The 14,323-nt window shown below is 43.2% G+C and overlaps 1 protein-coding gene across 1 annotated transcript; it reads left to right on the top strand.

Moving 5' to 3' along the window:
• Positions 1-2,116: 2,116 nt before the first annotated feature.
• Positions 2,117-13,177, top strand: LOC120930683 (olfactory receptor 10A7-like). The gene is made up of 2 exons (XM_040341859.1): positions 2,117-2,299; positions 12,236-13,177. The coding sequence occupies exons 1-2, from the start codon at positions 2,117-2,119 to the stop codon at positions 13,175-13,177; spliced, it is 1,125 nt and encodes a 374-aa protein (XP_040197793.1).
• The last annotated feature ends 1,146 nt before the right edge of the window (positions 13,178-14,323 follow it).

The raw sequence follows: 14,323 nt of genomic DNA, 5'->3' as shown, positions 1-14,323 counted from the left end.
AAAGGCTCACACTCCAGCCATCCGTGCAGGCATCCGCGCCCGCGCCACGTATCCCCGCTACACCGCCCCGCCTGCCCCCCGAAGGGGAGTCCAATAAAGCATTGAGACACGTCCACACAGGGGGGGCTGCGTGCCCCTTGACCCCATCCGGACTGACAGGGGGGGCAGTAGTTAACCACCATTGGCCTCCCGCTTAGCATGAATACTTGCCTGAAGGGTACCCACCCGCCCCCCGGATATTCCCGAGAAACGGGTGCACACCCCACCGGCCCACGCAAGAAACCACATTTTGAGAAGCCCATCACTGCCCCTCCCTAGTTCTAGACCTGCTGCGCCCATCCATTTCTGTCTAAGAAGCTGCATATACTGAGTTCCCAGACGTAGTAAGTCCGAAGGCCCAACAGTAAATAACAATTTCATACCCATACCCAAGAACAATGGCCTGACGGGGGTACTGCTGCAAGACAGGATAGTCCGTGAGAATTATTTCATATCTTAATGGTCCGTGCCTTAGTCTGTATCAAGGACATCAACCATCCCCTCTCATCCCTGCGTATTGAGCTGAGGGGGAATCCAGCGCAGCAGTCAAAAAATAAGAAAATAAACTGAACCAGGAGGAAGGTGTGAGGCTACAGATGTCAGTCCTTAAGGGCAGTTCACAGGGGGGTCGGGCAGGATCGAGAAAAAATCCCGGGTAAGATCCATGCGGAGGAGTCGTCACCGGGAGGTTCAAGGCAGCGCATAGTGCCTCCGCAGTTTCATCCCCCTTAATCGCGCCGAGGTCCTCGCGTCAGCAAGCAGGGCGGGGTTGAGGCTTATCGGCTCCTGTCAGTCCTGCGTCATACGATCACGTTGTAGTCCCGCTGTATAGTCTGGGTAATGTAGTTTCTCGCTGAGGCAGAGCAAGGCGCAAAGGCGCCAATTCCTAGATTCGAAGCCCGCCAAAAACGTGAGGGGGAGAGGCAGCATAACGGTCTCTCAGCGACACAGTTGCGGATCCCCAATGGGTGACGGCAAAGTAGAGTATTCTATCCTGTCAGTGAAAAGAACAGCAGTCAAACAGTGACAAAAAGGAGTATAGGGGATGTATCAAACTGATCAGTCCAGAGTCCATAAATAAAACATTAATAATCCCTCCGTGCCCTCCGGGATCCCGGGGTAGCCATTGGGTCTCGGGCATCTCTGGAATCCTGTTGGCCCGGCAGGTGCCTCTGGTCAGATGGGGATCTCCTCCTTCGAAAGCGTGTTGCTTGGGTCTCCATGGGTACTTCCCGAGGTTTACCCCATCTCCCTACGGACCTGCGGTACGGAGCGTACCAATCCGGTACCGAGACAAGTGGCAGGCCGAGGGTCTCACAGAAGCGCGGCAGGTCTTCCGGTACTTTTAGTTGGGCATTGCGACCCTGGTGCGAGGCAATCAGACAAAAGGGGAACCTCCACTTATAGCGTATTTCCTTCGCTCTGAGAGCATCCAATAGCGGCCGAAGGTCCCGACGGTGCTGGAGGGTGATCCCCGAGAGGTCTTGATAGATCTGTATCTGGCTTCCCTCATACAAGAGCCTCTGGCCCCTCGCTCGTCTAAGAATGTCCTCCTTTAGCCCAAAATCCATTAGGCAGCAAACAACATCCCTGGGAGGGTCCGTGTCCCTGCCTCTGGGGCGAAGTGCACGGTGGATACGTTCCATCTCGATCGGGGCTTGCGGCGGTCTGCCCAGTGCATTATTAAATATGGCGATCACCTCCTGTTGAATATGCTCCCCTTCGACCGATTCCGGCAGGCCTCTCACCCGTAGGTTACGGCGGCGGCCGCGATTGTCCAGGTCTTCTAAGTGCCGATTGACGTCTCTAAGCTACAGGGTGTGATCGTCAATTTTCCTGGTGGAACATCGTAGCACCTGGTCATGTTCCTCCAGAGTATTCTCGGTCGCAGCGACCCTGTCAGCCAGCGCGTGTATATCGATCTTCAAATCCGCAATGGCCGCGGATAGTGTCCTTTATATCAGCCGCTATGGCCCGTAAGTCCAGGATGTTAAGTTGAGGCATCGGGGGGGCCTCCGCACCTCCCGTACTGGCAACCTGGGGTGGTGAGAGTATAGCCGGTGGTGCCGTCAGTACAATGTCGGAGGTCGTCGAGACTGTCCGAGGCACTGGGCCCAGTGTACTTCCTTGGCGGGACGACGCCATGTTCCCTCTAGCCGACCGGAACATCTCCGGGATATTCTGGCCCTGGGAGCCAGCTGTTTCCCTCGGGGACCGGGAGCGGGATGCAGACGAGTGTCTAGAGGAAGTCCCCATGGCGGTAAGTGCACCCGGGGTGTGTTATCGTGGCTAATGTAGGCTAAACCGCTCTGAGGTGGCAGGAGCTCAGTGATCAAGCGTCCATCTTCCCGTACGTTCCGGCCACGCCCCCAGCCTCCGCAACTTTGACAGGCAAGTTCAGTATTCACAAACCAAAGTTGCGGTGGTGTAGCGTAAATAGGCCGGCGTAAGCCCGCCTAATTCAAATGTGGAAGATGTGGGCATGTGTTATGTAAATTTATTGTGACCCCACATAAATGATGCTTTTTACGAACGGCACATGCGCCGTCTGTGAAAGTATTCCAGTGCGCATGCTCCAAATTAACCCGCAAGAAGCCAATGCTTTCAACATGAACGTAAATGACGCCCAGCCCTATTCGCGAACGACTTACGCAAACGACGTAAAAATTTGACGCTGGCCTAACGTCCATACTTAACATTGGTACGCCTCATATACGCCTCATATAGCAGGGGTAACTTTACGCCGGAAAAAGCCTAAAGTAAACGGCGTATCTGTAATGCGACGGCCGGGCGTATGTTCGTGAATTGGTGTATCTAGCTGATTTACATATTTCTAGGCGTAAATCAGCGTACACGCCCCTAGCGGCCAGCATAAATATGCAGTTAAGATACGACGGCGTAGGAGACTTACGCTGGTCGTATCTTATACTAATTCTGGTGTTTCTGATTCTTTGAATCAGGCGCCAAGATGCGACGCGTCAGACTCAGAGATACGACGGCGTATCTGGAGATACGCCGCCGTATCTCCTACGTGAATCCGGGCCTTAGAAGGGAAATCTAAGGAAAAGGTAAGTGAACTAACAATGCACTAGCTTAAAGGAACCTATTTAGAAAATAAAAAACAAACCTTTACCTTTAAGGAGGTTGGTTGGTGTTGGTGTCCCTTGTTAATTTGACATTGTATTTTTGTAATGTACCTGCTTACTTTTTGAAATAAAACACATAGGCAAGTATTTGTAAAAAGAATTACATTTATTAAAGGTCATAACAAAATAAAGAGGGAGGCAACTCTGAATAAACTGGTGAAATTGGCAAAGCCTTTGTACCCCAGGGCACAAATCAACTTTTTGACAGGCAAAATTGGTAGCCTGAGGAGTCCATATAATGGGGAGCACAATCTGGTCCAGGACTCCAAGAGAACGGGAACAGCAGCAGATGACATATAAGCGCGAATCGTCTCTCACCAAACTTCTACTAACACAAGATTAGCAGAAGGAGCCCAAAGGGTGGCACACTTGGTATTGAACTTCCCTTTTATAGTGCCGTTGTACGTGTTGTACGTGACCGCGTTCTTGGCGATCGGAATTTCCAGACAACATTTGTGTGACCGTGTGTATGCAAGACAAGTTTGAGCCAACATCCGTCGGAAAAAAAATCCACTGTTTTGTTGTCAGAATATCCGATCAGGTGTCCGCGGCATAAGGCTCATGATGTTACAACAAGGAAAATACAATTCGATTTTATTTTCTTATCCTTTGTTAGTGAACAAAATTGAAGATTCTGCCAGGGTAAGTGACACCCTATTGCAATGGCTGATGTTGATATGTATAGTAGGAAAATCTGATGCAAAAGCTTGAAACTAAATATTTTAGATGAAAAAAAATGAAGTAATTGGCTTTTATGAAGCTAACACATTCAGCCTAACCATCATCTACAAAAAAACATAGAAAAAAATCAAACACAAGAATAACGGGACTTTAAATATGCCTTTGAGAACTAAACCTACACTGGAACTTGTATAAATCTTGTAAAAAATCCACTGACGACCCGTGATCGATCCTCAGGGGGCCAGAACGGGGATCTGTCAATGTAAACAAGCAGATCCCTGTTCTGTCAGGGAAGAGAGATCTGCTGTTTCTAGTGATCAGGAACAGTGATCTCTCTACTCCCAGTCAATACATTCCCCCTACAGTTAGAAACACCTCCCAGGGAACACACTTAACCCCTCACTCGCACCCAAGTGTTAACTCCTTCCCTGCCAGTGACATTTATACAGTTATTAGTGGCTATTTTTAGCTCGGATCACTGTATAAATGACACTGGTCGCCAAAAAAGTATCAAAAGTGTCCGATCTGTCCTCCACAATACAAAAAGATACTTGGTGGGCACACCCAAAAAATGCTATACATCTAAGCTGGTGCTGCTATAAGACCAAATACAGTACAAAACAGATTATAGCGCACACATGCCAAAATGACATTTATCCTGCAAGGCTAGTTAAAAACACCTGAACATATTCAAAAATACGGGGGTTTGGTCACACTATATAGTCATATAGTGCTAAGCCCACTTACTGCGACAAAGTACCCCGAATTAGTGGGTCCTACCCTAGTAATAGAATGAAAGAACCTGGGTCTCAACCATGGGAGATAAACTCCTCTATGTGGGAGAACTGAAGGGATTCTTCCTATACACTGGTGGCCACTAATGTGAGGTAATGAAGAGGGGGAGGGGTGCTCCAGCCAAGAGACCTGGTCAGGGTCTACAGTATACAAAATACAAAAAGATACTTGGTGGGCACACCCAAAAAATGCTATACATCTAAGCTGGTGCTGCTATAAGACCAAATACAGTACAAAACAGATTATAGCGCACACATGCAAAAATTACATTTGTCCTGCAAGGCTAGTTAAAAACACCTGAACATATTCAAAAATACGGGGGTTTGGTCACACTATATAGTCATATAGTGCTAGGCCCACTTACTGTGACAAAGTACCCCGAATTAGTGGGTCCTACCCTAGTAATAGAATGAAAGAACCTGGGTCTCAACCATGGGAGATAAACTCCTCTATGTGGGAGAACTGAAGGGGTTCCTCCTATGGACTGGTGGCCACTAATGTGAGGTAATGAAGATGGGTGTATTTGGTCTTATAGCAGCACCAGCTTAGATGTATAGCATTTTTTGGGTGTGCCCACCAAGTATCTTTTTGTATTTTGTATAGACCCTGACCAGGTCTCTTGGCTGGAGCACCCCTCCCCCTCTTCATTACCTCACATTAGTGGCCACCAGTGTATAGGAAGAATCCCTTCAGTTCTCCCACATAGAGGAGTTTATCTCCCATGGTTGAGACCCAGGTTCTTTCATTCTATTACTAGGGTAGGACCCACTAATTCGGGGTACTTTGTCGCAGTAAGTGGGCTTAGCACTATATGACTATATAGTGTGACCAAACCCCCGTATTTTTGAATATGTTCAGGTGTTTTTAACTAGCCTTGCAGGACAAATGTCATTTTTGCATGTGTGCGCTATAATCTGTTTTGTACTGTCCTCCACAATGTCGCAGTCCTGCTAAAAATCGCGAATCACCACCATTACTAGTAAAAAATAAATAAATAATAAAAATTTCATAAATCTATCCCCTATTTTGTAGACGCTATACATTTTGCACAAACAAATCAATATATGCTTATTGCAGTTTTTTTTTACCAAAAATATGTAGAAGAATACATTTTGGCCTAATGCCGCGTACACACCATCACTTTATGTGATGAAAAAAAATGACGTTTTTAAAAACGTCACTTTAATTGACTGTGTGTGGGGGAAAACGTCGTTTTATGTCTTGTAAAAAACGACCAAAAAAAATTGAAGCATGCTTCAATTTTATGTGTCGTTTTTCAAAAGTGCACTTTTTACTTCACAGAAATTGACCGTGTAGTAGCAAAAAACGTCGTTTTCTAAGACGTTTTTTCATCCACGCATGCCCAGAAGCAAGCTTCAATGGTAAAACGTGGTGGAACGTAACCTCACTTTGCAAGAACATTGTGAGAAAACGATGGTGTGTAGGTAACTTCGTCTTTGAAAATTGAAGTTTCAAAAACGTCATTTTTTACTTCACAGAAAGTGTCGTTTTTTTTCATCACATAAAGTGATGGTGTGTACGCGGCATAAAACTGATGAAGACATTCATTTTATTTAATTTTTTTTAATTTTGGATATTTATTATAGCAAAATTGTCTCTCTTTTTTGTTAATAACGCAAAAAGTAAAAAACGCAGAGGTGATCAAATTCCACAAAAATAAATCTCTATTTGTGGGGAAAAAATATGTCAATTTTGTTTGTGTGCAACGTCACATGACCGCGCTATTGTAAGTTAAATCAACGTTTTGCCGTAAGGGTGTAAATCCTTCCAGGGCTGAAGTGGTTAAATATTTACATGCAATTATGTTTAGGATAATGCCATAGAGAACTTAATTAATTTTCATGAATGGTATCCAACCCCAGACTTACAAATTAGTGATCTACAATTTTTTATTTATTTTTTTTATATTGGACTATATGATACCAGGTAGAGACACACAAAACTATAAAAAGATAAATGTTTATTACCTACTAATAAACATTTATATTTGTATAGATTTGTGCAAGTATCTTGTCTATACCACGTATCTTTCCACCATCTTCAAGCTATACTCTTAAAGTGATGTGTAAGTTGACACAGCAGGTATAGGATGTTGCTCATATCAAGGTTCTTTGCTATGTATGATATGTTGATCATTGAACTTTTTATTTTGGGTAGGCTATTTTTCTTTGCTGCCAAGATAGGGAGGTCCTGAGGAAGCTGGTAGATGTGAAACTCGTTGACCTCTTGGATTACATAACAAAGATAACTTGTTACAGTCTATTGATATGGGTAACATTGTATATGAGAATGCCTCTCTATTCAATGTCATGAAAAAATAAACAAGTTACCAGTAAAAAAAAAAAAAAAAAAAGCCTCTCTATGGTTTTACACATATTTTAATAATTTTTGTAATAAACATTTATATTTTTATAGTTTTGTGTGGTCATCCCTCTCTGGTACCAGTATTGTCCAATATAAAAGTATTTTTTGTAAAAAATATCTTAGATAGTAAAATTAGCTGTAGATGCCTTTTTTTATATATATATATTTTGATTATGCATGAATAATAAACACTCATTCTGAAAGATTTCCTAATTGGGCCCCTGAGGATTTTATGATGTAAAAAAAAAACTAGGGAAGCTTTCTGGGGGATTTGTTTGTTCGTTATATAAGCCGATTGTTTAAGCCATACACTTTAATATAAGGTTTTCTAGAATTTCTAGTGGGAGCCATGGAGAAAAAAGAGGTAAAATGTTATGCTTTTAATTTGCTTATAGCAATTATCTTTATGATTTTTAATACACTCCATTATTTGCTTTCTGTAATTGTTGTATTCATGCAACACTGGCTATTTCATTGTTAATTATTAATATCCTAAGCTTTTGTTTTGTCTATGAAATTCAATATTTTTGCTTCAAGTTAGGTTTTAAAAATCCACTTTCCATAGTTTTCAAGGGAGAGAATGAAAGATATATAGGTTGAGTCCTAGTAGGTCTACTACTAATAATTAAGAAAAGAAAATGGGTACATTCAACTTTAGATCATGCTTAGCTTAAGTACCTTATCAGTTCCAAGGTTTAACCCATTTATAACTAATGCCACGTACACGCGATCGGATTTTGCGATGGACTTGTTTCATCGGAAATTCCGATTGTGTGTGGGCCCCATCGGAAAATCCCATCGTGTGTACGCGGCACAAGCCTATTTCTGACATTTGTTGCTTACAAGATAAAATCTGTATTTTTTGCTAGAAAATTACTTTGAACCCCCCAAACATTATATATATATATATATATATATATATAAGTGTCTAGAGGCGGCTCTCTCCACCGGTCACCGCCGACACCACTGTGTTTCCTGCCCAAGTCCTCCCCCCTCCCTCCTCCTGTCAGGGGAGGAGAGCGAAGCAGCGGCTGTCTCTGTGTGGAGAGAGACCAGCCATGCAGTGACGTTGCTGGGGGGTGGTCCGCGCATGATGTGTTCTCCTTGTCTGTGTTAGGGGAGCATCTCTGTGTTTGAGTCATTGCCATAGAAACATTTGTAAAGGGGAGGAGTTGGTAATATGACCACGCCCATGTGGGGGCACCAGAAATATTTCTGCACCCAGGCGTTTGTAAACCTAGGATCGGCCCTGATTTTTATTGCTGTCACAAGGGATGTAAACATCCCTTGTGACAGTAATAGGTGGTGACAGGAACTCTTTATGGAGGGATAAAGCCTCGTACACACAATAGGTTAACCAGAGGAAAACGGTCTGAAGGTGACTAATGGTCCGTCGTGCATACACACCATCAGTTAAAAAAACAATCGTGTCAGAACGCGGTGACGTAAAACACAAAGACGTGCTAAAAAAACAAAGTTCAATGCTTCCAAGCATGCGTCGACTTGATTCTGAGCATGCGTGGATTTTTAACCGATGGTTGTGCCTACTAACGATCGGTTTTGACCTATCGGTTAGCAATCCAAATTTTAAAGCCAGTTGCCATTTTTTTAACCTAAGGTTAAATAACCTATGGGGCCTACACACGATCGGTTTGGACCGATGAAAACGGTCCTTCAGACCGTTGTCCTTTGGTTAACCTATCGTGTGTACGAGGCCTCACAGGACTAGAAGACCTCAAATCCCTCCTTTGCACTTCAAAGTATTCATATCGCCAAAAACGGCGATTCTGAATACTGTATTTTTTTTTAAAAAACTGGCGCCATTGGCAACTGAGTAAACCGGAAGTGATGTTGTGACGTCGCATCTGTTTTTACATACAGGAGACTGGAACAAAGCCATTTCCGGATTTGTGCCAGTCTGTCTCTAGCCGCCGGAAGTGGTGGATGGGTTGTTATCCTCTGGAAAGCCAACCACCCACTCTAAAAAACGGTACCGGGATGATGCCTGCAGGTGCAAGCATCATCCCGATATAACCCCCTAAAACCTAGGACGCATATATGCGTATGCTCGGTGCCAAGGGGTTAAAAAAAATTGGCAAAATTAAGTTGGGTATATGAAGTGGGAAAGTTAGGTAAGGTAAAGTTTTAGCTTTGGTAAATTGGAATAGCTTTTATTTTTTGTTCAATACTCCGGTAAATAGCACTTGAAAGTTGCTATGATGGAGGGTTTTCTATATTTTCCATTAAACTCTTGCATTCAATTGTAATTTTTTTTTCCTTTTAATGTCAGATGTCTTTGTTAGCTGAAACTTTTCACTAGAGTACTAAAGCACATTCACTTTCAAATTAAATTTTCATTTATCATAGTGAAGTGACCTGAAAGTTCATGATTGTATATTAGGGAGAAAAAACACAAGGGTTTACAACCCCTTTAAAACATCTGTCAGATTTACATTGCTGTCTGTGCCTCCGTTATAGAGATTCGACTTTCTGTTTGTCTTGTTTGCCATTATCATTAAAAAGTGAAAGTAAAGAAAATCCCAAATTTTGTGTTGTCCCCAGAAAAGTGATATAGAGGAAATCTTCCAATGGGGACACACGTTCTGGTGACCTGAGTGTCCCCAATGGATTCCCTTAATTTCTAGGGATTTCATCTCACTTCCTGTTTTGGCTATGGGAAAGAAAGTGAAGGTAAATCTCCCCAATGGGGCACATATGGCAAAAAAATAAACCAACAGGGGTCATAACCCTCCCTTGAAAATAAAAATTGCCTATAGAATTGCCGCTCGTCTCTCCATCACCCGCCACTGGAAACTACCATCTGCACCCACCCTAGGTATGACTATTGACATACTTAATGACCATATGTGCATGGAACACCTCTTTGCTAAAACTTATCTCAAACTAAACAAATTTCAGGACCAATGGCAATATTGGCAATTGGACCCCGGAGCAACTTCCTGCTCTTAACTCTCATATAGTCAATGGCACATGTCAGGTCTTTCAACTCAACATTGACTCTCTTGTGAAATATACATCTATAACGCGTACAAACGATCAGTCCATCCGATGAGAACGGACCGATGGACCGTTTTCATCGGTTAACCGATGAAGCTGACTGATGGTCCGTCGCGCCTACACACCATCGGTTAAAAAAACGATCGTGTCAGAACGCGGTGACGTAAAACACAACGACGTGTTGAAAAGAACAAAGTTCAATGCTTCCAAGCATGCGTCGACTTGATTCTGAGCATGCGTGGATTTTTAACCGATGGTCGTGCGTACTAACAATCGGTTTTGTCCTATCGGTTAGGAATCCATCGGTTAATTTAAAAACAAGTTGCCTTTTTTTTAACTAATGGTTACCTAACCGATGCCGCCTACACACGATCGGTTTTGACCGATGAAAACGGTCCATCTAGACCATTCTCATCGGTTTAACCGATCGTGTGTACGCGGCCTTATCCCCCCCCCTGGACCGAGTCGAGCCATCTGGGAATGATTCATCCAACAACACCATATTGATATACACCCCTTCATCTGAACCTACATCCCCCATGCTCCCCCTCCATTGTTCCTACCCTTCTTTCCCCCTGTACCCCCCATGACACCCCTCCCCCCTCCTTCAAAACATGTAATCCTGCATTGTATACTCATTCATCTGGTATTCACATTATTTCACATTTCTCTGTTTATTACTCAGTTGTTTTCATTTCCGTAACAATATTGGAGCGGGCCTTCCCTGCTCTAGATGACAATGGGCCAGATCCACAAAGAACTTACGGCGCGTAAGTTCTACGATGTGCCGTCGTATCTTTGTTTTGTATCCACAAAACAAGATACGCCTGAATGTAGGCTAGATCTGACTGACGTACGTGTTAGTACGCCGTCTGATCTAAGGTGCATATTTACGCTGGCCGCTAGGTGGCGCTTCCGTGTCGAGTATGCAAATTAGCTAGATACGCCGATCCTCAAACATACGTCCGCCCGGCGCATTTTTTTACGTCGTTTACGTAAGGCTTTTTTCGGCGTAACGTTACCTCTGCCTCTATGAGGCATATGCAATGTTAAGTATGGACGTCGGGACAGCGTCAAATTTTCTGTCGTTTACGTCGTTTGCGTAAATCGTTTGCGAATAGGGCTTTGCGTAAGTTATGTTCACGTCGAAAGCATTTACTATTTGCGACGTGATTTCGCCGTTTGTTCAAAACGTCAATCACGTCGGGTCACTATTCATTAGCATAAAACACGCCCACCTCTTCACAATTTGAATTAGGCGCGCTTACGCCGGCACATTTACGCTACGCCGCCGTAACTTAGGACGCAAGTGCTTTGAGAATACAGCACTTGCCTCTCTAAGTTGAGGCGGCGTAGCGGAAATGAGATGTGCTACGCCGGCCTTTATATGCGCGGATGTACGTGGATCTGGCCCAATATGTTTTCTCTTTGTGAATTGTTCACCATGTTCTCATATATTTCAAGGAAAATATTGAAAACAAATTACCTATACTTCTACTTGTTCACTTAAAGTGGAGTTCCACCCATAAATATAACATTACATCAGTAGTTTTAAAAAAAATCATTAGTCCTTTAAGATTTTTTTTTTTAGATGCCTTCAAAGTGTTGTTGCTAGGCAGAATAGTTAATCTTCCCTCTTACTGCACCTAGGTGCTTAAGCTTCCTAACCTACACCGCACAGACTCCTGGGAATGTAGTGGATGTAACTTTCCAGGAGTCTGTGCACTCCCCAGTCTCGAAGAATCATGTGACTTGGACAGTACAGGTGCTGAAACCTGATCTGAAACCTATTACACTGCTTGTGCAGCACTGAGCATGTGCGAGATCTGCAAGGCTGAAATCCAGGAAGTCATACAGTCTGGCTTCATGATGCCCACACTTAAGATGGCCCCAGTCAATTTCTATTTTATAAAGTGTCTAAATGCTGTAACAACCTAACAAAACGGACCTTAGTTTACAGACTAACTTTACTAGAATACATTAAGCTTGTGTATTACAGGGCTATTTATATTTAAAAAGTGAAATTGTGGCCGGAACTCCGCTTTAAACAGAGAATTGTCTTTGAAAAAAGTTTTCTAGAATGCATTAGTAACTTGATGATTGTAATTGCTGTGCATAAGTACCTTTTAATGATCACTTAAATGCAAATAAACTTTTTTTTCTACTTTTAGTACTTTTTAACAGTAAACAACCAGACCTTCATTACGGAAGTCATCATCTTGGGATTCCAATTCTCGAAAGAAATCAACTTATTTCTCTTCCTTTTTCTCCTTATGATTTACATTTTGACACTTTTTGGAAACCTCCTGATCATCACATTGGTGGTCTACAGCAAGATCCTTCAAACTCCCATGTACTTCTTCCTTTCCCAACTCTCTTTATGTGATATTATGATAGCCACAGATATTGCCCCAAACTTGCTTTATGTTTTACTTAATGAAGGTGCAACAATGTCCTTCACAAACTGTATTTTCCAATATTATATATTTGCCATGATGGAAAGTTCCGAGTGTCTTCTTCTGACTGTAATGGCTTATGACCGATATTTGGCCATCTGTAACCCTTTGCATTATTCTTATATAATGAATGAGTTGTTTTGCTTAAAGCTTACTATCTTTTCTTGGTTGTTCAGCATTTTTTCCAAGATCATTAGCACAATTACAATAGCCAGTCTTCATTTTTGTGGACCAAATATAATTGACCATTTCTTCTGTGATTTCTCACCACTGTTAAAGCTTTCCTGTTCAGATACTTTCTTTGTTAATTTAGACGTACTACTAAATAGCGTACCTTTTATTTTCGTACCGTTCTTAACCATTATGATATCATACATTTATATTATTTCGAACATCTTAAAAATCCCATCCAGTACTGGAAAACAGAAGGCTTTCTCTACTTGCAGCTCCCACTTGACGGTGGTCTCCATATTTTATATAACTCTAATTGTTATTTATGACCTTCCAACTAGTGGACAGTCATTGACTGTAAATAAATTAGTATCACTGTCCTTTACAGTGGGAACACCACTGATTAATCCACTTATATACAGCTTGAGAAACAGAGACATAAAAATTGCCTTTGCTAAGTTAATAAACAGTTTTTTTATTGTATAGGGGAGTTGCCCGTTGACTCCACCCTTTGATTTTGATTTCCAATTTTCACAAAGGATGACAGATTTTGGGCCTTTTTTTAAATAAAGCTTTGTAAATATGGTAGCACATTGATAACCAGTCATATCCTAGTAGTATTTAGTTGGTGCCTGCAATACACACAGTGCATACCGTATATACTCGAGTATAAGCAGAGTTTTTCAGCATTTGTTTTGCCAAGGGGGGAAAATTCCCCCCTTGGCTTATACTTGAGTCACCTTTTTGTGACTTTAGGGACCTGGTACCGGCCTGGGAGCACCAATTTTTCAAAGCACCCCTTCCATAGACTCCCATGTTAAACAGTCATTTCTCCGGTGACTTTGGGGACCCGGTACCGGCCGGCCGTAGGTCCCCTGGACATGGCACACATGTAGCCCCATGTGCAAAGTTTGTTGTCCGGGGGACCTATGGCTGGGGAGCACCGATTTTTCAAAGCTGGGCACCCCTTCCATAGACTCCCATGTTAAACGTCAGTCTAGTCATTGACACAGTGAGGCATGGGCACAGTGAGGCATGGGTACAGTGAGGCATGGACACAGTGAGGCATGGGCACAGTGAGGCATGGACACAGTGAGGCATGGGCACAGTGAGGCATGGGCACAGTGAGGCATGGACACAGTGAGGCATGGGTACAGTGAGGCATGGACACAGTGAGGCATTGACACAGTGAGGCATGCACATGGACACAGTGAGGCATGGGCACAGTGAGGCATGGACACAATGAGGCATGGACACAGTGAGGCATGGGCACAGTAAGGCATGGGCACAGTGAGGCATGGGCACAGTGAGGCATGCACATGGACACAGTAAAGCAAGGTGAGGCACAGTGAGGAATGCAGATGGACACCCTAGGCTTATACTTGAGTCAATAAGTTTTCCCATTTGTTTGGGGGGTAAAATTAGGTGCCTTGGCTTATATTCGGGTCGGCTTATACTCGAGTATATACGGTATATGGGTGTTAAGTGCTATATACTGTACAATATCCCATTGTATAACATGCCATTTATAATATCCCATCCCAGAAATATTTTGGAGATGCCACCAGGAAAAGGGCTCCCTACTCCACATCTGATGGTTCTGAATTTCCCTACAACCTTTCTGGAAAGGAG

The sequence above is a fragment of the Rana temporaria genome, chromosome 3, assembly GCF_905171775.1.
Source record: "Rana temporaria chromosome 3, aRanTem1.1, whole genome shotgun sequence".
Lineage (NCBI taxonomy): Eukaryota > Metazoa > Chordata > Amphibia > Anura > Ranidae > Rana > Rana temporaria.
This window is presented reverse-complemented; position numbering and strand designations above follow the sequence as displayed.